We start from the raw sequence: 27,339 nt of genomic DNA, 5'->3' as shown, positions 1-27,339 counted from the left end.
TGGAGAAATGACTTGTCATCACAGCAAAAGACAGTGTGCACCATAAAGCATTTCTGTTCCTACAGAGTCTTTATTTATAAAGCAACACTTGATTATTACTACACACCAGACCTCAGAGTCAGGATATTTTAATAAATGGAAAACATCTGGGATTTTTTTAATGAATAATGATATTAAAAAAATAGCTGTCAGGGGACACTTGAAAAGGTGTAAATCAAATTTGTAGCCTTAAGCAAACGTCGGTCACAGAATCAGCAGAAGTTAATGCTTAAAAGTATGTCCTTAGGGAGTCATACACATCAGAGTGCTTGCTTCTCTAAACACACACTGTCACTAGCTGCAGCTAGGAACTAAGAGGGAGCAGCGCTTTAATTTTCTATTAATCAAGTTTCTCAAACAAGCAGAAATTCTCTAAAATGAAAAACCAAGTATCTGCAGACTCCAGGTTGTTGCTATTGATACTGACACTCGTGGGGAAACTCGTGCATGGAATACCAAAGATTTAATTTACATGACAGAAGGAAAACAGACAGCTGCAAAGCAAACTGCGAGCACAGCTCCTCTGTGGAAGTGTGTGCTTCCTTTCCAGGCTTTCTGAGCACCTGGGCACCTTGAAGGGCCTCGGACACTTACAACAGAGCGAGAGGGGGACGGGCTGGAAGTCAGGAGGCTTCAGACTTACTCTCCTACAGGTTTTGTGACTCACACTCAAAGTTCAGCCTGTGTTTGACATTCTTAAGCTCAGACATATCAAAACCCAGAAGTACAGAGGGCTTGTGGGATTTTATTGCTTTCATGCAAATATACCTCCTTTTCCCAAAGAACGAGGCCACGTCGATTTTCCACACCCACAAGAGCGAGGACAGTAGTTCCACTTCTTTTCTACTAGGATACGGTCTCTTGTGAAAATAGTCTCTGAGGAACTGTTTCTTCTCCTCATAGGAACGACTTCCGTACTTACTGGGGTCTAACGCCAACACCTGCAGGGAGTCATCACTGGCCCCCGACCCCTCTGTCCTGCTCTCATTCTTCTGTCTCTTCAAAGGCACAGCACTCAGCCCTTTCTCTGAGCCTGGGCTCGCGTCGGTGTCTACTGTGAGCTGGAGCTCCTCCCCGTCTCTCTGCTCTTCTGGCCCTGGGCCTTCTGGCAGCTTTCTCTTAGGAGGAAAGGTGGACTCGGGGATCACTTCCCCATTGACCATCAGCAGGTCACTGCTCTCGATAAAATCCGGCTGGGCTTGCAGGTCTGAGCTGCTGTCCTTTGGAGCACTTCTACAACGGAGCAAATGGACAGCGATGGCTCCTAAGGTCATGTTTCCAGTGTAGACCCCACAACAGTGGATGCACTTGAAGGCCGGAGACCGGAGCATTGTATGGACTGTGGGCATGACATGGTGCCTCTCCTTCAGATGCAGCTCATAGGCATCAGCAGTCGTAAATGTGCCAAAACAGAACGGGCAGGTCAGCTTCTGTTTGTTAGGTATCTTTGGTGCAACCTCAGGCTGAGGCCTCACCTTAACGTACACAGGGACCAACGACTTGGAGTGTATTCCAGCAAGGATAGCCAGGTACACTTCTCGCTCCCCAAGTTTCTCTCGTGGCAGTATGGTGATGAAATCGAGATGAGGGAACAGCAGGTTCCCATTAGCATCCAAGTCCAGCTGGAAACCTCTGTTACTGTAATCCATAGACAGTCTCTTCTTGCCCAGGTGCTTAGTCCTGCTGTGCTCCACAAGGCCCCGGACATCGTGAAAAGTGCATGGACAGAACAGGCACCCCAGGCCATGCATGAGCAAATGGTGCATCAGCTCCTCCTGCGAGACCAGGCACTTACAAGAGAGGCAGCGCACTGTCTTCTCTCTCATCCACTTCAGAAATGGGGCACATGCAGCAAGCTTTTCAGGCTCAAGCTTCTCACTAGACTTGGCCTCGCTCTGCTTGTGAGCCACTTCCATGTGGACCTGGTAGACGTTGGCAGGGAAGGGTTCGTTGCAAACCTGGCAGAGCTGAACCTCGCTCTGCTTGTGAGCCACTTCCATGTGGACCTGGTAGACGTTGGAAGGGAAGAGCTCGTTGCAAACTGGGCATGTTTTCCACTGCTTGGCCTGTTTGAGTGCCTGATTTGTGTCTGCCACAGGCGGGGTAGCCTGAACAAACACGCTAGGGGCAGGGCTCACTAGCACCTGTGGCGAGGGCAGGCTGGGCAAGGAGCTGCCCATCTGTGTGCCCGAGCTTGAGGGCAGGAACTGCACTGGCACCTGGGGTGGCGGTCCAACAGCTGCAAGGCCTCCAGCGGAGGGCACCGGCAGAGTGACGGACACTGGGGCCAGCGTATAGGTGGGGATTCCATTCACCTGTTTCCCAGTTGGAATGAGCTGTCTGAGAATAGAGCCCGAAGTAAGGAAAGTAGTGTTTTGGGACGTTCCAGCTCTCACCGGCTGGCTCACGGGCAGGATGCTGGTGCTGACAGACGGACTGAGCTGCAGAACACCAGGCCTCACTGGTGGGCCCACAGGAAGGACTCCTGGTGTTACTGGCTGACTGAGCTGAAGAACACCAGAGTTCACACCTTGATTCACAGGGACAACTCCCGAGGGGACAGTTTGGTTTGGAGAAAGCAGCCCAGGCGGTACCACCTGGCCTGCAGGGAGAACCCTCAAGGGCACTGTCTGGCCAGGAGGGAGAACCCGAGATGGCGCTGTCTGGCCAACAGGGAGAACTGACGACTGGACCACCTGGCCAGTGGGTAAGACCCCGGAAGTGGCTGTCTGCCCAGGGATCACACCAGCAGGGGTCACCTGACCTGCAGGAAGGACTCCTGATGGAACTGCTCGACCTACAGAAATCACCCCAGGAGATGTAGCCTGGAGAACCCCTGAGTTAACAGAGGGACCCACAGGCAAGACACCAGGGCCCACAGGTCTGTTAATGGGCCCCATGGGCTTAGGGAGGGGTAAAACTCCAGGGCGGACAGCTTGGTTCACGGAGCACATGGCTTGGTTCACAGGGAGGAGGCTTGTTCCAACAGACTTATTCACAGGCCCAAGTGACTGAGTGAGAGGCAGCACAGAAGTACTCACGGGCTGACTCAGTGGGACACTGTGAGAGAGAAAGACGGGTGGGGGAGCGGACTGCTGCAGGGTGAGGCCACTCTGGCACACAGGCAAAGAGCTGGAGACCAGAGCTACGTGAGACTGGGCCGTGGTAGGTGGTGAGTGTGTAAGGCTCCCAGAAGTGCCTGGGGCCACAGTCACTGACTGCACAGTGCCGGGACTTTGACTGTTCTGTGGCAAAGTAAGCTGGAAGCAAGGAGGAGGGGCTGCAATGCTCGGAGCACTGCTGTTTGGCGGTAAAGCTATGTGGGTCACTGGCTTTGGAGCAATATGCATTTGCTTCAGAAAGCCGGTCCTCTTGATGTGCTCTGAGATCACAGACCTCAGCTTATTCTCCAAGTCCCTATGTGCATCTGATGTCAGAATGTGATACATCAGGGCATCCTGACTACTGGCGATGGCGCTGCATTTTTTACAGTAGTACTTGTCAAATGGCAGGGCTTTATCCACAGAAACTGGATCACTTGCTTTCGGTTGTTCTCCTGTTTCCTCAGTTCGCAATCCAAAGTAGGAGTTAATTAAGTAATTAAAATGGGCCACCAGCACATGCTTCTTCATGCTGTAGTACAGAGTGTTTGAAAAGTTACATTTTAAACATGTGAAGCTTATCACATCACTCCTCGAAGTCTTCGCCTCACCCAGGATGTTCACTGTGTAGCTCTGGACTTTCCGCGCAGGCGCGTGGAACATTCTGAAGTGCTTGCCCACAACCCTGGGCTGAGAGGCAAACGGGCAGTTGGGGCAGGGGATCATGAGCTCCTGGTCAGCCTCCTCTTCGTGGTATCGGTGCAGGTGGTTTTTGAGGGAGGTGAGCACCTTCGTTGAGTACCTGCAGAGACTACAGCAGTAGGGCTTTGTTCTGTATCTCTGTCAAAAGAGAAGAGAGTCTCAGGCAGGGGAACGAGTTACCAGGTTCCCTTACGCCCCCCTCATCTGTGTGCTTCACTCCGAATATCACAACGCCAACAACGGTGCACTCTACCAGCAGAAGCCTCCGACTGGGAGCCATGCTGCAGCTCCCTGGCCTCTGCTTTGCCTCTCCACAAGGCTCGTGAGTAAACTGAGCTGTGCCGCCAACAAAACCACGTCCACAGTACTTGGTGCTTGCACATCATTTTTACGTCTCAAATACTATTCTTTTCAGCACTTTTTTTTTTTTTTTTTTTGCTTAACCATTTGGGAGACTATCAAGTACTCTTAACTCCTGGACACTCAATTTAGTCCAAAGTCCTCATTTCTGACTCCAGGCAATCACCTAAACCCACTTCTCTCAGCACTTCAACTTCTACTCCATTATTTCCTATAATATTCTGCAAATAAGTTATTTTCCTCCACCTTCCCACTGCTTCCCCTTCACTCCACACTGTAAAACTTGGAATTCAACTACAATTGACCTAGCTTTCAACTTGTAAGACCTTCTTAACTGTACTTTCCCCATTCCCCGAGACAATTAAGATCTAGGCTACACCAGGAAGACAGGCTTGTTATCCCAACTACTGGAGAAGAAACCAGAGGATAAAATGCAACACGGTAAAACCCTGTCGGTGATGGACAAGTAAATAGATGAATGACTGAAAGCACAGGTGAGAGATGGAGATCGACAGTGGAGCTTGCTAACCATGTAGGAGGCCCTAAATTCCATCTCTAGCATCCTCCAAACAGATGACAACCGCACACACCACAAAAGAGGAGGTTACAGTTAGAGGGGTGTCCTAGTGGGGTTGGTATTGCTGTGATGAAAACACCATGAGCAAAAAGGCAGGCTGGAGGGAAGGGTTTACCAGCTTACACTTCCAGGTCACAGTCCATCTCAGAGAGAGGTCAGGGCAGGAAGTGTTGCAGGGCCATGGGGCAGTGCTAGGTTCATCATGAGGCTCAGCCTGCCTTCTTACAGAACCCATAATTCACTGGGCCCACACCCGCCAATCACTGTTTAAGAGAATGCCAGACCTTTTTTTTTTTAAATTGGATTTTTTTTATTTATATTCACAGCCAGATCTTGTGGAAGCTCCATTGAAGTTCTCTCCTTTTAGAGGACTCTAGCTTATGTCAAGCTGACATAAAACTAGTCATCACAGAGGCGGTCACAGGAGAAAGGTCTGGGGAGTAGGAACAGGGGCAGAGTGGATGGTATCAAAATACATTATATACATGTAAGAAAGTTTCAAAGAATAAACAAAAAAACTGCTCTCAAGCTGACAAGGCAGAAACTCAACAGATTTGGGAGCCAAGAATCACCTGCATTAAGGAGAGCTGTCACTTTTACAACAATGGCTCGTGTTCTCTGGAGTCACTGAAGAATGTATGGAAGCCTCCAGTCTCACCAAAGTCCACAGAACCAGAGCACAGAAACCACACCACCCCTTCCCTGTGTCAAGATGGAAGCAGACTAGACCTACTATGGAGGCCCACAGTAGGCTGTGGCAGCAGCAACCAGAGCTGGCCCGTCCTTGCTGAAACTACAGTCTCAGTCACTCCAGTAAACACACGCCCACTCCACTCCCTACCGAACTGTCCTTCCACTCGGGTCTGATAAGGTAGACGCACAAGTCAACATCTTATTAATGACCTTCAGTCCCCAGAGAAACTGGGTTCTAGGCTTTGAGGACCTACAGTAGTGTCAGGCAACAGTCACAAAGTGAAGGCTACAGACTGCAGAGGAAGCAGAAAGCAAACTTCCAATGTTCCCGAAACTAAGGTGAAGTACAGTGTAGTTCAACCAGAGTCTACCTCCTGGCCGTCAACCAGAGTCTACCTCCTGGCCGTCAGGCACAGAGTCTACCTCCTGGCCGTCAGGCACAGAGTCTACCTCCTGGCCATCAAGCACAGAGTCTACCTTCTGGCCGTCAAGCAGCGTCTACCTCCTGGCCGTCAAGCACAGAGTCTACCTGCTGGCTGTCAAGCACAGGCCAAGGGATGTGGTAACGCGCGCCTGCTCCATCTACCAGTGTTGAATAAATCTCAAGGGTGGCCAAGGTTCTGAAAGGCCCAGTAGCAGGACCAACAAAGGAGAAGATGATAAAATTTACTCCATGGGAGGGAGCAGGACGCTTCAGCTCCTTGAAGACGCCACTAAAGTTTTCAGTTCTCAAGCAGCATATGAGCAGCTGAGCAGGCCCCGTAAACACCTGATAAAGGTCACGTGCCCAGGACACAAGAAACAGGTCCAAGTCTCAATACAAAACAGATTTTACAAAGCTTATCAAAGACTATCTCTGAAAACCAAGTCAACAAAGGAGAACGGCTCACATCACCCATCAGCAGCAAGATGGAGACTGAACCACAGGCACTGTCCCCTCGAGGACACACATGTTCCTAGTGGGTGGACGGCTTCCCTGGCAGGCAATGGGGACATGCTCACAGCCTGGCAGTGCGGGCTAGAGACACCTACCCACGGAAAAGAAAGGTATCTATCCATAAAGAACGCAAAGCAAACAAGACATCAGAACCTGAGTACTCTCTCACTCAGGGTGGCAAAGACTCCAGCATGGTGTCATCTCCAATCAAGTGTGCATACGCCCCAAGCTCTACAGTGTAAGGTCCGACCTCTGAAACCTATCAGCTGGGCACTCTCCTCTTCCCTAACAAAGCCTCATGTGCCGATTCCCCAACCTTGCTTAGAATAAGCCAAATGGGCCAGGGCGTTGGTGATATTCCGTTGCCATGCTGCCCCTGTTCCTAAATCCCATTTCCCCAAAGAAAGGAGGAGACACCATGGGGATATCAGGCCAATATTACACATTGTGCATACCGTTTTCCCAGAGCACAGCAGCTGTCTAATACACAAATCTGTTATCTCAAGCTATTATTATAACTTATTTAACATTTTTTAAGATTTGTTTAATGCCTATGTATGTAGGTGTGCCATGCATGTCTCTGGTAACTACAGAATCAAAAGGGGCATTGGATTCCCTGGAACTGGATTTAAAGACAGTTAAGAGCCACCATGAAGGTCTAAGGATTCAAGCCTGGGTCCTCTGCAAGAGCAACAAGTGCTGTAACCACAAAGACCTCTCCCTGGCTCCCTGTTCCAAGGCCTAAGATACTTCAACCAACTCCCTGACTAAGGAAGCTAACTTTCATCATTCCCTTCAGTCTGTGATCCAGTGTTCCCTCTCTACAGCACTGACCACTAGCAGACGTGTACACAGTATTTCTAATTCAAAGCCTCTAACTCGGGTCGGCAGGGCAGCTCAGTGGACACTTCTCACCAAGCTTGATCACCTGTATTCCCCTTGCCAGAGTGTCATGTATGTGCATGCACATAAATCTACCAAAGTACTTGATCCTGTAATTATATACAATGCATGCTATTGTATATAAGTGGACATTCAAAACTTGAGAAAAGTCAGTGGGACCTGAGATTCAAAACTTCAAGACCCCATCCCCATTCCCAAAAAGGCATACTGAAAGATGCCACAGCTAGACTGTGCACAGTAAATCACAATTGTCTCAAGGGATCTTGTCTATTCAACTGAAGAGCAAGGATTTGAAGTAATAGAACTGATTCTTTTAAAAAAAATTTCTTTCTTAAAAATGTATTTTCATTATTGTGTGTGTACATATGTATGTGTGTGACAGAGGCAGAGAGACTGGATTATTAAAATAAGCATGTCAGCAAACACTGTCAATAAGCTAAACTGGACAAAGTTTATTCACTCTCCAAACAATACATCTCCATTTGCTGGCCCAGCAATGAGAAGAAAGGGAGTGCGGTCGGGCCTTCCTTCTTACCTCATCTGTAGTGTCCTTGGCGTCCCTGCTCTGACACACCAGAAAGCCCTGAGCTTCTAGTGCGCTTAAGTTCTCCTCTGTACTCCCAACTGTGCCCAAACCGTATGTATGTGTTCTGTGTGCATGTATGTGTTCTGTGTGCATGTATGCGTTCTGTGTGCATGTATGTGTTCTGTGTGCATGTATGTGTTCTGTGTGCATGTATGCGTTCTGTGTGCATGTATGCGTTCTGTGTGCATGTATGCGTTCTGTGTGCATGTATGCGTTCTGTGTGCATGTATGTGTTCTGTGTGCATGTATGCGTTCTGTGTGCATGTATGCGTTGTGTGCATGTATGTGTTCTGTGTGCATGTATGTGTTGCATGTGCGTTCTGTGTGCATGTATGCGTTCTGTGTGCATGTATGTGTTCTGTGTGCATGTATGTGTTCTGTGCATGTATGTGTTCTGTGCATGTATGTGTATGGTGCATACACCCATGCATGTGGAGGGTTTCAGGAGGATCCGGGGTGTCTAGCTCTGCCCTTCCCTGTCTCGGTGAACTTGAAGTCAGACTGGTCTCAGCCAGATCCAATAACCGTTTTCTTCTCCTTGCCCCTCCACAGCACCAGGTTACAATCCAGTGCACAGCCACACCTGGATTTTAGGTCAAGACTAAGGATCCAAACTCGGGTCTTCCTGCTTTTATAGCAAACACTCACCCACTACGCCACCTTCCAAGCCCGTGTCCTCAAACATTTGGAACCTGACACTAACTTGTCCAGAAAGTTCATACAGACATCTCTTTCAATAAAAAGAAATCTCTTTTTATTTTATTTTATTTGGTTTAATTTTCAAGACAGGGTTTCACTGTGAGAAGTCTTTCTTGAAGGCAATGTGACCACACACAGTATTTATATATCTCAAACTTCACAAGACTACCATCTAAAGTTCCTTTAAAATACTCAATGGATTACTCAATCCATTCTATACTGTAGGAACTAACTTGCAGCTCCTTAGCCAGGGTCAGTGAGAGATCATTTCATGAAGACTCTTCTCAGGCCTGCAAGATAGCTCAGTGGATAGACACTTGACACCAAACTTGATAACCCAACTTCATTCCTTGGAATACGCATAGTCAAAGGAGAGAGCTGATCCCCACAAGCTGTTCCCTGACTTCCATATCACATGCGCGTACACGTGCACACACACGCACACACACAAATAAGTGTTAAAAAGAACACAACTCTCACTTGTGAAGAGGGAAGTCTGTGGTCAACAGCTGATGGGTTTGCTGGAGGGCACCACAGTACTTCTGACAGTCTAGGATACATGTCCACACACTCCTGGATATTCAAATCTCTGGCTTCAATGAACACTGTTCCCAAGCTGTGGATCTCACATGCAAAAGGAGCCTTGTGCTCTAACAGAAACCCAGTTTGGATCAGATTTGCAAACTGAATCCACACCCCAAGTTACTACAGCTCTCAAATAAATGATTTTCTACAACACTCCAAGCTTTTCTACTTCATGGAAGTCATCCCCATGTCATAATAACCTGTGTGCTCCAGGCGACCAGAGGAACCCTGCTCCCTTTCTGTGTGGCATCAGTCCATAACAGTGAGATAGATCTTCTACAGTTCTATGGGAACCTGGTTCTATGTTCTATGTGTAACAAAAGAGACTGGTAAGCCAAATGGTCACTCCGGGGTGACCCACAGGAGGGAGCTACTGCATCAGAAGAGATGGCTCGTCACCTACAGTGCCAAAGACCCTCACTGGGACACTGGGACGAAGCAGGAGATGTCAACCTTGACTCCAATCTCAACAGGCCTAGGTACAAGAATGTGAGTATACGTGTGTGAGTGAGTATATGCGTGTGTGCGTGCGCGAGCGCATGCACAATATTACAAAAGATTAAAAGTAGATAGAACATATGAAATAAAGGTATAAGGAGAGAATATGTACAATACTTGTATTTTAAGCTAATTGTATTTTCTTACAAATCAAAAAGATAAAAGGTCAAAATTATAAAGTAAAAATATTAAAAATTAACTATTAAGAATTTACGAAAACGTAAACATAGTGTAGTCTAAATGTACAACATTCAGAAAGCTGGCAGTAGGAATCATCTATGTCCACTGCCTTCCCCACAACAACTTCCAGGAGGATCTGAAGCTCAGGTCCTACGCAGATATGAACTCTTAGGAAATCTTCTACATATAATACTTTTGAAGAACCTCTTCTCTAAACAGATGTTCAGATAATTTACCACTGAAATACTAGCTGTCCACCATGTTCAGCATAGCAACATGCTATACATGACTAAGCTGGGATGGATGGATGCTATCCTGTACATCTGGGTAGGCACACTTATTTAAATGTGGCTTACTGAACAACAATGAAATCACCTGACGACACATTTCTAAGAACACATCCCCATCCTGTAGCAATGCAAGCCTCCCCTAAACTAGCAACAGTCATAATTATCTACTTACTATACTTGGCTGCACGCACTATACTTTCCTATGTCAGCCCCATGAGCTTATGAAGATTAGCCTCACAGTCAGGCAGTGGTGGTGCACACCTTTAATTCCAGGAGTCAGGAGACAGAGGCAGGTGGATCTCTGTGAGTTCAAGGTCAGCCTGATCTACAGAGCTAGTTCCAGGGCAGCCAGGATTACACAGAGAAACCTTGTCTTCAAACCCTCCCTCTCTCCCCAAAGACCAGCATTCCTACAAAAACTGCAATACATCACACTATGACCTACATTACTAGACAAGTGTTTTTAGTTCCATTACGATCTCAGATAATCACCTTTGTTCATGCAGTCTCCCACTGACTAGAATGCCATTAATGATGAGTATGGCCCTGGATGGCACAGCCTTTATTCAGAAGAATTACCAACAAAGGTTGGTCTTCCAGTCAGTTCTCATGACACTTGGCTACTGTGCACGCAGACAGCTGTCAGCATCAACAGCGACTCTAGCTACGCTTCTTCCCACCTCATGAGCAGACCCTCCCAATTAACCAGCAGCCTTGGGAGCCTCGGCTCACTTGCCCCGATGAAAACGAATTACAAAGTACATACCGCTCTCTTTCCAGAAGGTTCCCAAAGAGAAACATCTCCCCACGATGTATTACAAAAGTACTTCTCTCCCGGATCAAAGCCTTTAAGATCCTTAAGGGGGGGAAAAAGGACAGAAAAAATATGTATCAATTGTGAGTTACAGAAATATCTAAAACCAGAAGTGAAGGTGGATGCCTGTAACACCAGGCTGAAGCAGGAGGATCCCAAAGTCCAAACGCAACCTGGGCAACTTAACAACACCTGACTGGAAAAATCAAAAGGTGAAACTGTTAGGCCACGAGGCTCTGCGACAGAGCGCGTGAGTACACAATCCCTCCTTTCACAATCAAGCAGTCGGCCTTCTCATAAATGTACACGGCAAAGAATGGAAGCAGTCATTAGCGACGTCTGCCATTTAAAGTATGCATCTCAAGAGAAAGGTTTAAACTGTCCACATTAAAGTACCTCTTTATAAGAAATAAACTGAGATCTCTCTCTCTCTCCCAAAAGAAAAAGTTACCTATCCTTTACACATGTAAGCAAGGCCGATGGTCCCTAAGCTCACGCAGCGCATGAGAACAGTCAGTCCAGAGAAGAAGTGACACGGGCACTCAACAGCCCGCTTCACCACGATGCAGTGTTCACCATGCCCACTGAGCCTTGCAGGGCGGACCTTCTAGCCAGGATCTAAACACAGCCAGTGTTTTCTATTTTAACCTAAAACAAAAGGCACTTTTCCTTTCTTTTTCCTTAATTTTATGTATGTGTTACCTACACATGTCCATGTATGCCTGGTGTCCACAGGAGCCACAGTAGGATGCTAGATCCCTTGGAACTGGAGTTACAGATGATTGAGAGCCACTGTATGGATGCTGGGAATCAAACCTGAGAACAGGCAGTGTTCTTAACTGCTGAGTCATCTAGCCCCAGAAGTTATTTTATACACGCATGCACGCACGCGCACACACACACTTTGCTCCATTGAGAAGGTAGGAAAAATGGTACAACGGAAGTATACTAAGTGGCAGTTGTCTGACGACAGGGACAGTGATGTGAAGAGCCACGTGTGAGCAGGGCAAGGAAGAGCCCCAGGTCCAGCCCCAGGTCCACAGGGACAACAGGAGGGGGTGGGTGCACCCCACGTACAACTGGCAGGGTAGAAATGGCTGAGAAGCAGACAACACTTCTGTCAGAAGGATGAGAGATTCAAGCTCAGTTTCACAGTTGAGAAGGACAGGTATGAGAAAACTTCACAAGCAAACACTGTTTCCTGTTGGAGACAAGTGCTGTGATAGGCGCTTTCAGGACGTAGAGAAGTCGAAATCAGAGAACCCAAATTCAGTCAGCCTGGCTTGAGCACAACCAGGAGGGACATGCGGCCAACACTGCCAGGAAGGGATACGCAGGCAGGGCCCAAACAGAGTGTAGAACTGTGCAGAGGCTGCAGGAGACAGAGGCTCTGAGTAAAACGGTTTCACAGGCATGACAGCAGCTGCTGAGGGAAATGCGCCAGAGTACTTCCCATCTCTCTGAAGTTCACTCTTGACACTTTTCTAAATTGGAGGTGAAACCTATTCTTGCTTTACCTTGCCACGCACTATAAAGTTGCCACGGAGCATTCACAAATCACTTCTAAGTGTGTCAAAAAGCAGGCAAAACTCAAGGTATGCAGTGCCCTCAGAGTCACCATGGAACCCAGAGCAGGGGCCAATGAGACGTGCACGGACAGGCCATCGTCACAGCCATGGACAGGCCATCGTCACAGCGGGAGCGACAGAACAGAACCACCTGCCTGCTGCAACCGTTTGGCGTGAAAACAGAGAACAGAAATATACAATTGGGAAGGCCAAGGTACAGCTCAGAAAAGGCCGAAGAAAGGGGTGCCATGATGCATCATCTGGAAGTTGACTGACAGCTGAGAAAGGTGACACTGCAAAAGGATGAGAGGCCTCTGGTCTCTAGGGAATGGCTGCTGCTGGCTAGGTAAATGACAGGACCAGATAAACCTGTCATCAGCAACACTCCCACGTCCCGAGTGGGCCAGTCAGTAAAGTACACACTTCGTGACAAGACAAAGGTGACCAAAGAACCAGCAAGGTTACCACCCAGCACAAACACGGGGAATAAACCTGTAAACCAGCGGCCATGCGCACAGAAACCAGGAGCTCAACATGGCACACAGGTCAACCTCTCTAAACATGGCAATTAAATTTCATTCTCTACCTAACAATTAGCTACATTTTCTAACATTTATAGCTTATAGTATTGTCTTTATAATCAAGGATTACCTTTAATAATCAAAAAGAAATTAGCTGAGTCAGTTAATTCCAATAACAGTTAATGCCATGGTAATTAATACACTACCTTCATCTACACCACGCTTGTTACTCTGCCTCATGACTTGCTCCACCTGATTCCTATAAAACCCAGGGCCACCAGCCCAGCAATGGCTCCACCCACCATGGGGTGGCCCTCCCCATCAATCACTAACCAAGAAAATGCCTACAGCTGGATCTCATGGAGGCGTTTCCTCAGTTGGGGATCCCTTCTTTCAGATCACTCTAGCTTTTGTCAGGCTGACATAGAACTACCCAGCACCATGGGAGATCACACAAAATCCCAGCAGCCATAAAACAAGTAACGTTCAGTGTCCAGTCAAAACCTTTCAGCTAGCTAATCAGGAGTAAAATACTACTCCAACCAGGAGCACACGCAATGATAGGTAACGTACATGTCTCAGAGGCGACTGAGCAGGTCAGCTAGCTAATCAGGAGTAAAATACTACTCCAACCAGGAGCACACGCAATGATAGGTAACGTACATGTGTCAGAGGCGACTGAGCAGGTCAGCTAGCTAATCAGGAGTAAAATACTACTCCAACCAGGAGCACACGCAATGATAGGTAACATACATGTGTCAGAGGCGACTGAGCAGGTCAGCTAGATAATCAGGAGTAAAATACTACTCCAACCAGGAGCACACGCAATGATAGGTAACGTACATGTGTCAGAGGCGACTGAGCAGGTGGAGGAGGAAGAAAAGGGGCTGGAGAGAGGTCAGTGGTTAAAAGGACGAGCTGAGCCCTCTTCCAGAGGACCAGGGTCAGTTCTCAGCTGACAACCACCCTAGTTCCAGTACGAACAGATCCAACACACTCTACTGACCTCCGTGGACATCAGGCGCACAAATGGTACACAGACATACATTCAAAATACACATAAAATAAAAATAAAGATGGGGGGGCAGAAGAGATGGCTCAACAGGCAAGACCAGGTGCTGCTCTCACAAAACGGCTAGAACTCGCTTCCCAGAACTCACATGATGGCTTCAGTTCCAGGGGATCCAATGCCCTCTTCTGATCTCTGCAGGGACAAGGCACACACATGCTATACATACATACATACACACATAACCAAATTCAAACACATAAAGCATATCTTAAAAATCTAAAAAGATAGGGGCTGGAGAGATGGCTCAGCTGTTAAGAGCAGTAGCTGTTCTTCAGAGGTTCTCAGTTCAATTCCTAACAGCCACATGGTGGCTCATGACCGTCTAGAGAGGGATCCGATGCCCTCTTCTGGCATACACAATACAGACAGAACACCCATATACATAAAATGAGTAAATCTTTTAAGAAAAAAAAAGGATGTTAGAATTTCATAACAAAAATGCCAACGTAGCCAGGCACGGTAATGTACACCTTTAATCCTGGCACTCCAGACAGAAGCAGGCAGATTTCTGTGAGTTCAAAGCAAGCCTTGTTCTCATAATAACACAGCGAAGCTCTCTCAAAGTCTATGACATGACCATAGATAAAACCTTACTTTGGGGAGAGAAAGAACAGACAGCTAAATGTAGTCTGACGCTACAACTTAAAGGAAGTCCTCCAGGCAGAAGAACGTTACCCAAGAGGGGTTTCAAGTTCCTTGGGACAAGTTTGATCCTCACTGTCAGTATACCTGATTTCTTCTTCTTTACAAACAACAGACCACAACCAACAACCTCCCAAAAGCCCCTAACTCTCAGGGCCCTAGCATTTATGTGCCCTCTGAAAAGTCCCCAGAATTCCAAATGTCACGCAATCACAGAAACTATCTGCGACTAGCAAATCATGTCCCTGCTAGCCAGAGCATGAGGCAAATCTCAGCTGCTGTGGACAATCTGAGGCAGCCCCGCATCCCACACCTGGGGTTAAGACAAAATCATATTCCCATGTTTCTTTCATTTCTGAAGTTTCCAAAGAAATCAAAATTCTTGCTACAACTGGATTACTGTATGGCCTGGCAGACACTTCCACAACATACACATATATGTCAAAGCTAGCACTGCATAGCAACAGGCCAAGGGTGAATTAAGGTCATGTCACACATTTTTACTCAGTTCACTGTCATAGCAGTGATGATGTAGATGGCATAGACAGTTCAAGAACACTAGACAAAGCCACCATCACTCATAGCCTCGGTCTTCTGTGCTTGCTTCACCCTCGGCTGTGGAAGCAGAGATCATGTCCACTTGAGTCTTTCATCCTGCAGGGAATTTGGTTCAGAGACCTATGCGGACTAGATAAGGGTCACCTCTGAGCTTATCTCCTGGCCAGTTTCTTAATCTTAAGAATATTTTGGGCTTTGAATAAGGTTTTATTTGTAACTGAAATCTAGTAGTGAACAACTAAGTTACCAGGATTCTTAACCATACGTAAGTCAGTCTTTGCTCTAAATAGACAAGGACACTGCTGAAGAGACCCGGACAGCTTCTGCGCTCCTCTCTGAGAGCTGCAGGACTGCAGGCAGGCACTTCAGTACAGTGGCTGGTGGACTAGGTAAGGGTCACCTCACGTCAGTACAGTGGCTGGTGGACTAGGTAAGGGTCACCTCACGTCAGTACAGTGGCTGGTGGACTAGGTAAGGGTCACCTCACGTCAGTACAGTGGCTGGTGGACTAGGTAAGGGTCACCCACGCCAGTACAGTGGCTGGTGGACTAGGTAAGGGTCACCTCACGTCAGTACAGTGGCTGGTGGACTAGGTAAGGGTCACCTCACGTCAGTACAGTGGCTGGTGGACTCAGGTAAGGGTCACCTCACGTCAGTACAGTGGCTGGTGGCCAGGTAAGGGTCACCTCACGCCAGTACAGTGGCTGGTGGCCAGGTAAGGGTCACCTCACGTCAGTACAGTGGCTGGTGGCCAGGTAAGGGTCACCTCACGCCAGTACAGTGGCTGGTGGCCAGGTAAGGGTCACCTCACGCCAGTACAGTGGCTGGTGGACTAGGTAAGGGTCACCTCACGTCAGTACAGTGGCTGGTGGCCAGGGTGGGTCACCTCACGCCAGTACAGTGGCTGGTGGACTAGGTAAGGGTCACCTCACGTCAGTACAGTGGCTGGTGGGCTAGGTAAGGGTCACCTCACGTCAGTACAGTGGCTGGTGGGCTAGGTAAGGGTCACCTCACGTCAGTACAGTGGCTGGTGGGCTAGGTAAGGGTCACCTCACGTCAGTACAGTGGCTGGTGGACTAGGTAAGGGTCACCTCACGTCAGTACAGTGGCTGGTGGCCTAGGTAAGGGTCACCTCACGTCAGTACAGTGGCTGGTGGCCTAGGTAAGGGTCACCTCACGTCAGTACAGTGGCTGGTGGACTAGGTAAGGGTCACCTCACGTCAGTACAGTGGCTGGTGGCCTAGGTAAGGGTCACCTCACGTCAGTACAGTGGCTGGTGGACTAGGTAAGGGTCACCTCACGTCAGTACAGTGGCTGGTGGACTAGGTAAGGGTCACCTCACGTCAGTACAGTGGCTGGTGGACTAGGTAAGGGTCACCTCACGTCAGTACAGTGGCTGGTGGACTAGGTAAGGGTCACCTCACGACAGTACAGTGGCTGGTGGACGAGGTGAGGGTCACCTCACGTCAGTACAGTGGCTGGTGGCCCAGGTAAGGGTCACCTCACGTCAGTACAGTGGCTGGTGGCCAGGTAAGGGTCACCTCACGCCAGTACAGTGGCTGGTGGACTAGGTAAAGGTCACCTCACGTCAGTACAGTGGCTGGTGGCCCAGGTAAGGGTCACCTCACGCCAGTACAGTGGCTGGTGGCCCAGGTAAGGGTCACCTCACGTCAGTACAGTGGCTGGTGGCCCAGGTAAGGGTCACCTCACGTCAGTACAGTGGCTGGTGGCCCAGGTAAGGGTCACCTCACGCCAGTACAGTGGCTGGTGGCCCAGGTAAGGGTCACCTCACGCCAGTACAGTGGCTGGTGGCCCAGGTAAGGGTCACCCCACGCCAGTACAGTGGCTGGTGGACTAGGTAAGGGTCACCTCACGCCAGTACAGTGGCTGGTGGCCCAGGTAAGGGTCACCTCACGTCAGTACAGTGGCTGGTGGTCTAGGTAAGTCACCTCACGGCAGTGGTGGTGGTCTAGGTAAGGGTCACCTCACGTCAGTACAGTGGCTGGTGGACTAGGTAAGGGTCACCTCACGTCAGTACAGTGGCTGGTGGTCTAGGTAAGGGTCACCTCACGTCAGTACAGTGGCTGGTGGACTAGGTAAGGGTCACCTCACGTCAGTACAGTGGCTGGTGGCCTAGGTAAGGGTCACCTCACGTCAGTACAGTGGCTGGTGGACTAGGTAAGGGTCACCTCACGTCAGTACAGTGGCTGGTGGCCTATGCAACGGTCACCTCATGTCAGCACAGTGGCTGGTGGCCTAGGCAACGGCCACCTCACGTCAGTACAGTGGCTGGTGGCCTAGGTAAGGGTCACCTCACGTCAGTACAGTGGCTGGTGGCCTAGGTAAGGGTCACCTCACGTCAGTACAGTGGCTGGTGGCCTAGGTAAGGGTCACCTCACGTCAGTACAGTGGCTGGTGGACTAGGTAAGGGTCACCTCACGTCAGTACAGTGGCTGGTGGCCTAGGTAAGGGTCACCTCACGTCAGTACAGTGGCTGGTGGCCTAGGTAAGGGTCACCTCACGTCAGTACAGTGGCTGGTGGACTAGGTAAGGGTCACCTCACGTCAGTACAGTGGCTGGTGGACTAGGTAAGGGTCACCTCACGTCAGTACAGTGGCTGGTGGTCTAGGTAAGGGTCACCTCACGTCAGTACAGTGGCTGGTGGCCTAGGTAAGGGTCACCTCACGTCAGTACAGTGGCTGGTGGCACATCCTACACCTCTTAGATCCCATCCTATTGTCTTTCAAGACTTCAGGAAACCGCATTTTTTGAAGAATTTCACCCTTTGTCAACTCTCCAATCTCAGCCCCAGAGGCCTGTCCCGTCGTTGTCACCTGTCACCCACCTTCAGCAGCTCCTTGCAGCTGTCAAGTCCAATGTCCACAAGGATGCCTTTCACCCTCTTCCGCACCTTTCTGATGTTGTCAAGATTCTGCACAGGAATTTGAAACATTTTTGATATTTTCCTGAAAGAAGAAGAAAGAATTGTGACTAACGTACGTGTACAAGTACCATTTAGCAGAGCCACATCCAGTCCCTGTGTGGCAGGCGGTGCTGAGGAAAGGACACCCGAGCAACAGAAGGGCCCTCGACGCGACACCCGCATTGTAACTCAGCCTAAAACGGAAGCCAAACTGCAGGCTCTGGACGAAAACCCAGGCACACATTTTGATGGCTTCGGATTTGGCACCAGAGCCTCACTGTGGCACCAAATGCACCCACACAGAAGAAAAAGTCTATTAGGCAAACTTCAACAAAGCTAATGTCTCTGGCGGCACCGCCAAAAGCAAAAATTTCACAAAAATGAGGGGTTTTTTTTTTATTGCATTTCTGATATATCCAGAATAATGAACTCATAACTGAACAGGGTTGAAGAGAGATAGTTCAAAAGTTAAGAGCACTTGTTGCTCTTGCATAGGACCCAGGTTCAGTTCTCAGAACTCATATGGAAGTTGTCTGTTCTGCACATGTATGTATAGGATACAATCATACATGCAGACAAACACACATAAAATACAATGTCTTTAAAAACGAAAAAATTTAAATGAGCAGGGACCTGAACATACTTTTACAAAACACAGGAAAGGCTGCCGCACATCGGAGTCACTTTAAAAAGCTAAAGTCCTGGCCTGCCAAGGCGTGGGGAAATCAGAACCGGCACACGATGCCAAAGGTGAGGACACAGGCCAGCCAGTTCACAAGGCAGCCTGAATTCCTCAAGGGAACAAGCGTGAAGATGCCACCACCTAAGCGAGCAGCTTCCCCCAGAGAAACAGGCAAGAGTGTTCAGAGAATTACTCAAGTACAACTCCATCCATCACATTAAGAAAGCTGTGCACAACACGATGGTGGCTCACTCACGATCGACTGTAATGAGATCCAATGCCCTCTTCCGGTGTGTCTGAAGACAGCTACAGTGTGCTCAAAAACACATCTTTAAAAGAGAGGAGGGAGGCAGGCAGGCAGGAAGAAGACAGAAAGCAAGCAAGCTGTGGACACCCATATTTTGGGCCACATGCTACAGGTAGCAACACATGCTACAGCCTTGGAAAGTCTGCTGAGAAGCAAGACACAAAAAAACCAAACATATATAATTATAATTCCATTTACATAGAAGTGACAGACCTATCTGGAGATCTCAATGGCTACCTTGGGCCAGAGAACTGATCGGTGGCAGGGAAGGGAAAGGCTTTCAAACATCTGTAAATAGGGTGATGTCACATATCTGCAATCCCCAAACTTGAGAGGATGAAGCAGGACCACAGGTTGGAGGCTAGTTTAAACTATTAAACAAAAGTCTGCCTCAAAAGAAGAGACAACCCAACTTAGCCAAGTATGCTTAACTCTGTGAACATACCAACCACTGTCTTCTCCATGATCAGCTTTACAATGCATGTAATACCTGCAGGCAGTCCCTCCCAATAAACCCAACTTAAAATACCTAGAAAGGTACAGATAAACCCTGCAGTTCTTAAACTGGGAGGCAGCAGGGTCACCTCGCCGTTTGCAACTCGCAGCATCAATCACAGGAGCTGGTGCATCGCGGACACGAATGTGCGTATCTCAGTCCACACCTCTGCCCCGGAGAAGGCAGTGGCAATCGCACACCCAGACAACAGCAGAGGTACAGGAGGCCCTAATCTTATTCTAAATAGTACCATCTACTACAAATCAAGGGGCTAGCACTCCCATCCTAGCACTTGGGAGGCAGAGGCAGGGGATGTGTGAGTTTGAAACCAGCGTGGTCAACATAACAGGTTCCAGGACCAAAACAAACAAACAAACAAACAAACAAAACCCTCAGAACCTGAGAGGCGGTGGCAAGAGTTCCCAGCATTCTCCTCTACAGAGCAAGCTCAAGGGCAAGCTGTTCTATGTGAGACCTTGTCTCAAACTGAACAAGGGGCAGGGTGGGATACCTTAGGGAAAGAATTCCATGGCTAAAGCAAGGCAAGGACAGATGGGCAGAAGTTCCAGTGCTGGCCGCGTCAACAGGACAAGGAAAGAAGCTGGGATAAGTCTCCAAAGGCCGAAGCCAAGGCGATCTAGGCACCAGGAACATGGCAGCAAAGGACTATAACCTGTGGCAGTTTTCAAAAAACCGTATGGTGCAGTGCCTCTCCCCTAAGTTCCTCTTATGACAGAACCTGAAATAGCTACCAGAATGCTGGACAGAACTTTCTAACCAAACCAATCAAGTACGGCAGAGGCCATGCCATACAAATGAACTCTAAGATACTTCATTCTTTTTTTTTTCTCCTTTTCTTTTTTTCGGAGCTGGGGACCGAAACCAGGGCTTTGCACTTGCTAGGCAAGCGCTCTACCACTGAGCTAAATCCCCAACCCCAGACACTTCATTAAGAACTCTCGTGGAATCCAGCTACATTTGCACAGGCAAACCCAAGACCGCGTGGGAATTCCACGCAGTAAAGGGACTTCTGCGAAGTTTGGCCCCAGCTACCAAGTCACCACCGGCTTCTCAGCCTTCCAACAGAGGGGTGGCTGTCTCCACATTCCACACAGATTTCTAAATCAGACTCGTGAATGTGGTAATAAAATGCTGTTCTACTCTACAAAGTGCTCAAGGTGGCCCAGACCAATAAAAGCTGAGAAGTGTGATAAAGAATGGGACAAATCCTTCTTCAGGGTAGGTCTGTTAAGAAGCCCAGAATGCTGAAGCAGAAAGATCCTAGCCAATACCAACCTTTGACTATAGCGAGGTCCAGTCTCCAAAATCAATGAAGACACAGACTGGCACGGTCAGGGTCGGAAGAAGGCAAGTGCAGCAGCTAATTTTGTAAACGTGGGACCAGACTGAGTGTCCATCAAACGGTGCATGGATAAGCAAATGTGCCATGTACAGAGGGAGCAGCGCCGTTTGACAATACAAGGAGCTGATGCAAAAAACACTACACTCTGAGAAGATGCTGGATGGAGTCTTTCTGCCATCTCATTACAGGAACTATCTAAAGAGACCAAGTCTACAGGGGAGTCAACAGACTGACTGGAGAGGTGCAGAAAAGTTCTCCTAGGGACTGGTGATGGCCACACTTCTCGATTCTCTCTACAGAGCCATGAGTTTTACATTTTAAGAAATCTCCTAAGGCAAGTCTACCTTTGCCACCACAAACGCAAAAATATGAAAGGAGCCTGTGGCTTACACCAGGGAAGGAGGTTGAAATTGGGCTTGCAGGGCTAGAGAGAGAACAGGACTCACAAAATGACCACACAGGAAGAGACCACTTGCATGTACTTTTATTCTGCTTAGAAATCAGGTCCTGAGAAACGTCATCCCTTTCTGCATTCTCATGGTTGCACCTTTGAGTGAAACTGCAGTTTTTGTTTTTGTGTTGAACTAGGAAGTGCACTGTGCAAACATGGAGGCAATTATTTGACCTTTTCAGATGTATGAACTCGAGAGGGCCAGTGGGGTGCGTGCTGCCAAGCGAGGCTCCCTGAGCTGTCCCTGCAGAAGAGGACCAATCAACAGTGTCCCCTAACTTCTGCACACACTCACATATCTGTTTAAATAAACACACAAAAGTAAAATTATTGTAATTTTAAAATATTTTTAATATCATGAAAGGAAAAAAAAACTAAGGAAGTATCCTGAAAGAAGGATAAACTAAACAATGCAACTCTAATCTGAATGCTTTTCCTACAAACGACAACACTGGGACGACTCCCCAGTTTTCAAAGGCGTGTAAGGTTAGACAGGAAAATACACTGCTTCCTAGGTCCTGCCGACTCTGTACAGAACATGCTCCTGTTCGTGAGAACGCTCTGGGGGATGATTCTCAGACCTTGTTTGACATCTGATCAGTGACTGGGGGGAGACCTGTCTGTGATGCATTTGTGACTTCTGTAAATCTGTAACTGTGTCAGGAAATATTTTTAGGGCCAGAGAAATGACTCAGTAAGTCAATGTGCTTGCTGCAGATCCAAGATCCAAAGACTGACTTCTCTAAGATGCCCTCTGACCTCTTCTGTGCAACTGAAAGACAGACACACACATGTAATTTTTAGACATCTTTGAAAGCTTTAAAAAGTATTAGTCAAATTCAAGTGGGAAATAATAACTAATAACTTCACAACTAAAAAAAAGACAGTCAACTTTTGACTAACTTTCTTAACAGGCCGGTAATTGGAGTAGAGTGATAACTTATGTGTTTAAACACAATTTGGTACCATCTTCCAAAACTCCATCAGTTTCTGGGTCCCCAACCCTCTAAGAGCCTTTGCAACCCCTACATAAGGAGAAGATGGCAGTCTCTGGGACTCGGGCTCAGCAGGACAACAAGTCTCCTTCACTAGCTCCTTCACGCGGTTGCAACCACTTAATGGACTGAACTTCCTTCAAGGAAAGAATGTCACAAAACACCACAAATGCTAAGTAAACAAAAACTTAAATTTTAAATGGTCAGATGACTGGATAGACTGAGGTCCAACACATTCTAGGCAAACATCCCATCAAACGTCAGTGAGGTAAAGGAAACAATACCCTAATCTAACAACTGTTAGAACTCAAAGCTAGAAGAATCAAACCAGGGGAGGAGGAGGCCGAGGATTAACAGAGAGGACATTTTCAGAGATAACAAGGAAAAACTTTATGGAGTCAACCAACTGTTAGTTAAGTTTCTTGTCAGATCATTTACCTAGGAAAGGCTGTCTTAGAGCTTCAGGGACCATTAGTGGTGCAAAACAAAGGACCTTTACAAAAATCCTACATAACATGAGGTAAAAATTTTTAAACAGAATGCAGTTTCAAAAATTATACTATCGAGAAGAACCTGATACATTTTCAAACACCACACAGTCACTGTGCAAGCCAGACTGAGCACGTTAGCTAGAACAAGGCAGGACAAGACCATAGTCAATTATGTTCACTTGACCTCTCAAATGAGATATTTCCTCTTTCAAACTCCACTGTTATCTTCTAGGGCTTTTCATTCTCCAAACACTGGTGGTTCTTTCTGCCCCATCCACTCAGCTCAAACAAGAATGTTAAACCTACCGTTTGCACAGAACAGTGTCAAGTCACACAAGCAAGACCTACTCTTCACTGGAGATCTCGGAAGAAAGTGCCAGGTCCTGGCCTACTTTCAGAAACAACAGCACTTACGGACTAGGTGGTTCTCTGAAGCAGAGGGGTCACAGAATGAGGATGTGCATGAACCAGCAAGCTTTAAAGGGCTTCTATAGATACTTGCTCAGGGCTTGGGAACAGGGCCAAAAACTGTCAGGTTTTTTTCTTTCATTTTTAACTCTAAGTGCCCCCATTCCTTCATTGTTACTGTGGTTTAAAATAGAGCCCCCCCCCCTTAGAACTATCCGTTTAAAAAACAGAACTGAGGAAATGAGCGGTGAAACAGGTAATTATTGAAGCTTCGTAATGTCCAAGCAGCTCCTCCAGCATCCCTGGTCTACTGGACAATCACTCTGGGAAGGGCACAACGTTCTAGTCATAGGGTTTACCCATCCTAAGATACTAAACTTCACAGAGAACGCTGGATTATCGGGAGGAATGGAACCCTGTTTTCAATCTGCAGATTCTTCACCTCTGGAAAGAGTGGCTGACAGACAACCAAGCTTCCTGCCCACCTATGGAAAGACACTTTTAACCTGTTCTAGACACCGAAATACCTCAAACTACCCAACTCCTGCATAAAACACTTCCTAAGGAGCTCCTTCTATTGCTTTGGTGTCATGCCCAGGTAAGGGTAGTTCTGATGAATATGTATTTTATTATTTTATTTTTGATATTATTACATCACTCCCCTTCCCTTTCCTCCCCAAACCCTCCCATATTCCATTCCTTGCTCTTCCAAATTCAGAGCATTTTTCATAAACTTATTACATACATACGTGTATGCACATATATTCCTAAATACAACTTGAGTGGTCTGCATGTTACTTCAGGACTGATCATTTGGTATTTGATAACCAATCAGTATGCTGTTCCCTGAGGACTACGTCTTCCACTCCCTTAGTGGCCTGTAGCAGCCTTATGTCCTGTCCCCCCACCTCCCACCATCCACTTAAGGATGTCTGTTGTTGTCCTTGTTCACACTTAGGCAGCCGGAAAGAAATGTACATGACTGGGGCCATGGCTCAATGTTTAAGTCCATGCTCTTGGAGAGAGCCCACGTCTGGTTCCCAGCACCAGAGCTCGTTTGGTGACTGACTACTATCTCCAGGGGATCAACCTGGTCTTCCCCCTCTACAAGCACCTGCCCTCATGGGCACACAGCACACAGATACTTCACATTTTTAAAGATGGGGCTGGAGATATGGCTCAGCGGTTAAGAGCACCGACTGCTCTTCCCAAGGTCCTGAGTTCAATTCCCAGCAACCACATGGTGGCTCACAGCCATCTGTAATGGGGTTGGGTGTGTCTGAAGACAGCTACAGTGTGCTTATATACATTAAGTAAATAAATAAATCTTTTTTTTAAAAAAAAAAAAGATGATCAGATGATAATCCCTTTAGGACACAGAACATCTTAGTTCCTAGACAATCTGGGTCTTGGTTTGGTTTGGTTGGTTGGTTGGTTGGTTGGTTTTTGGTTTTTCAAGACAGGCCCTGGTGATCCTGGAACGCACTCTGCAGACCAAACTGGCCTCAAACTCCAAGATCCACCTGCCTCTGCCTCCTGAGTGCTGGGATTAAAGGCAAGTGCCACCATGCCCAACAAAATCTGATTTTTAAAACGCGTTTATCTTGGGTGCCAGCACAGCAAGGGTCACAGAGCACGCAGGTCCTGGACGAGACCAACTCAAACTTCATAGCTGGGAAAATCTAGCTAAGCACCGAGTCTCTCTGGGCCTCAGTTGCCTGCATCTGTGAAGCAATGCAAGGAATTTACTTCAAGAGCAGTTGACAAGATGACAGCACTGGTAACGCCCTACGCATAATCATCAGGAGATTAGTAAAATCTAAATCAAAAACTCAGTGAGGGGGGCTGGAGAGATGGCTCAGTGGTTAAGAGCACCGACTGCTCTTCCTGAGGTTCCTGAGTTCAATTCCCAGCAACCACATGGTGGCTCACAACCATCTGTAATGAGATCTGATGCCCTCTTCTGGTGTGTCTGAAGACAGCTACAGTGTACTTATATATAACAAATAAATATTTAAAAAAAAAAAAAAAAACTCAGTGAGATGCCCCAACCATTACTAGGACTTTCTTTTAGCAACTTCCAAACACTGTGATTCAGAAAGTCTGCCTCAACCCACAGGAAAACCCCTTTCTAGCCACCTGACCTTCATCAATCTGCTTTCTCTAACTAGCAGATTAGCAACAGACAAAGGATTTGGGTGCGGTGTGGAAAAGCTAAGCCCTACCTTCCCAGAGTATAGGGGACCACCAATGAAGCAACAGTACATTGAAAACTTGATTTCAAATGAAAAAGATATCGTCAAATCCCAAAACCTCAAGCTAAAAACTACATTAACTTTTATCCCCTAAAGCCAATGGTCCAGACCTCTCTTCCTCCCATTTCTCAACGAGATGCCTAAAATAGCCTGAAATGACTTCATTTCCTGCCTACCCTAAGTACAAATCTGTGCTTAAGGACCTCTACCTAACGACCACTGTGTCAACGCTATTTTCTGAGCAGGGCCTCCATCTACCCAAGACATCGTTATGGGGCCAACATCACCACCACCTGTGATATCTCTAGGCGATATGCATAACTTCCAACCCGAGCTTAACATCTCACTTACCATAACTTCTTACACATGCTGTCCCTTGTTCCCACATCAGACTAGACCAGTCCAAGCCCCGAACTAGTAAAACCCTTGAGACGAAGGTTACGACGGTACTAATGTATACTGCAGGTTGGTTACCTGTATGGGAGTGATCACTCATCCTAAGCGCATTAACTTTGAGCACCACGCTCAAACGAGTTTTGGTTCAAAGTCAAGCATAGTTACAAAACTTATGTGCTGCTTACAATACACTACATCAAATCAAACCTTTGTAGAAACTGTGCGAATAAAACCTATTTTAATCCCTCTAAAATGGCAGATGCAAAGTTAAAATTTTACACTCAGCATCTGCGTTATCAGTCACGAATGCCGCAGCATCTTGGATGAAGGGGCAGGGATTTGCCCTCGGCAGTGCCTGAGATCAGCTTCTCCTTCAAGAAAACTCGGCGCTTCAGACGTGGCCACAATCCTGCCCTGCATCCCGCCATCCTCGCCAACGGGCTGATCGTCAGGCTTCAGCTTGATTCCCGGGTCGCCGCAGAGGGGCGCCATGCCCACTACCGCGGAGTCTCTCCGCGCCTCCCAGTAGCGTCCTCGCCCACCCTCCCTTCGCTCCCAACCACTCTCACTCGCCACGCCCGGCGTCCCGTCCCTGCCCCGCCCCCTCTCCCCATCCATCCCGGCCTCTGTTCCCGGTGCCCGGGCTCCGTAGGTCCCCCTTCCCTGCCCAGTCCTCTCCTCTGTCCTCCCCGTCCCCTGTCCCCGCCCTTCCCCCTCCCCAGAACGGCCCCGCTCCCACGTGACCCGCGAGCGGGCGCGGAGGGGACCCGAGCCGCGCACTAGAATGTCCGGGATTCCGAAGGCACTGAGGTAGCGACGGCGCGGCAGGCCACAGTGGGGACAGCGCAGCGGACAGCGGTGGGGACGTCGGGGCGGACCCAGGAGTGGACGGCGGGTGGGTCGCGGGGAGGGTCGGGGGCGGCGCAGGCCGGGCTGACCGTACCTACCACGGGGCGCGAGGAGCGCCGCGTCCCGCCGCCGTCGCAACACCGCCGCGTCCTCCGCCTACGCGGCGGGACCCCCGCCCCGCGCCCGTCCCTCCTCCCGCGCGCCAGAAAGAGAAGATGGCGCTCAGCTGCCTCAGGAAGTGACGTTGCCTTATTTGCATGCCGACGAGGCCAGCCAATGGGTGTAGAGTGTGCCTGGGGACCCCCTGGGCTCATCTCACGGGCCCCTCCAGGCCCCTGGACCCCGCGGGCCTCGAGGATCTGGAGGGGGTGGGGCCTGCCGCAGCCCCCTCCCCTGGA

At 48.3% G+C, this 27,339-nt stretch overlaps 1 protein-coding gene across 2 annotated transcripts; it reads right to left on the bottom strand.

Moving 5' to 3' along the window:
• Positions 1 to 50: 50 nt before the first annotated feature.
• Adnp2 (ADNP homeobox 2) lies at positions 51 to 27,339 on the bottom strand. Of its 2 annotated transcripts, none has more exons than XM_032885340.1 (4): positions 27,036 to 27,339; positions 18,171 to 18,291; positions 10,917 to 11,006; positions 51 to 3,980 (listed from the first exon to the last, which is right to left on the bottom strand). In XM_032885340.1, the coding sequence occupies exons 2-4, from the start codon at positions 18,276 to 18,278 to the stop codon at positions 687 to 689; spliced, it is 3,492 nt and encodes a 1,163-aa protein (XP_032741231.1). In that variant the 5' UTR covers positions 18,279 to 18,291; positions 27,036 to 27,339; the 3' UTR covers positions 51 to 686. The 2 variants fall into 2 exon arrangements, with proteins under 2 accessions (XP_032741231.1, XP_032741230.1); XM_032885339.1 differs by having other exon boundaries at positions 27,040 to 27,339.

This window comes from Rattus rattus, chromosome 15 (genome assembly GCF_011064425.1).
Source record: "Rattus rattus isolate New Zealand chromosome 15, Rrattus_CSIRO_v1, whole genome shotgun sequence".
NCBI classification, from domain to species: domain Eukaryota; kingdom Metazoa; phylum Chordata; class Mammalia; order Rodentia; family Muridae; genus Rattus; species Rattus rattus.
The sequence above is the reverse complement of the archived record's forward strand: the minus strand, read 5'-3'. Positions and strand labels throughout refer to the sequence as shown.

Coding starts and splice junctions, on each gene's coding strand:
- Adnp2 (XM_032885339.1), bottom strand. CDS start 27,200: ATGCAAATAAGGCAACGTCACTTCCTGAGGCAGCTGAGCGCCATCTTC. Junction 18,292..27,039: donor GGCGCTCCTCGCGCCCCGTG/GTAGGTACGGTC, acceptor TTCTTCTTTCAG/GAAAATATCAAAAATGTTTC. Junction 11,007..18,170: donor GCTGCAAGGAGCTGCTGAAG/GTGGGTGACAGG, acceptor CCCCCCCTTAAG/GATCTTAAAGGCTTTGATCC.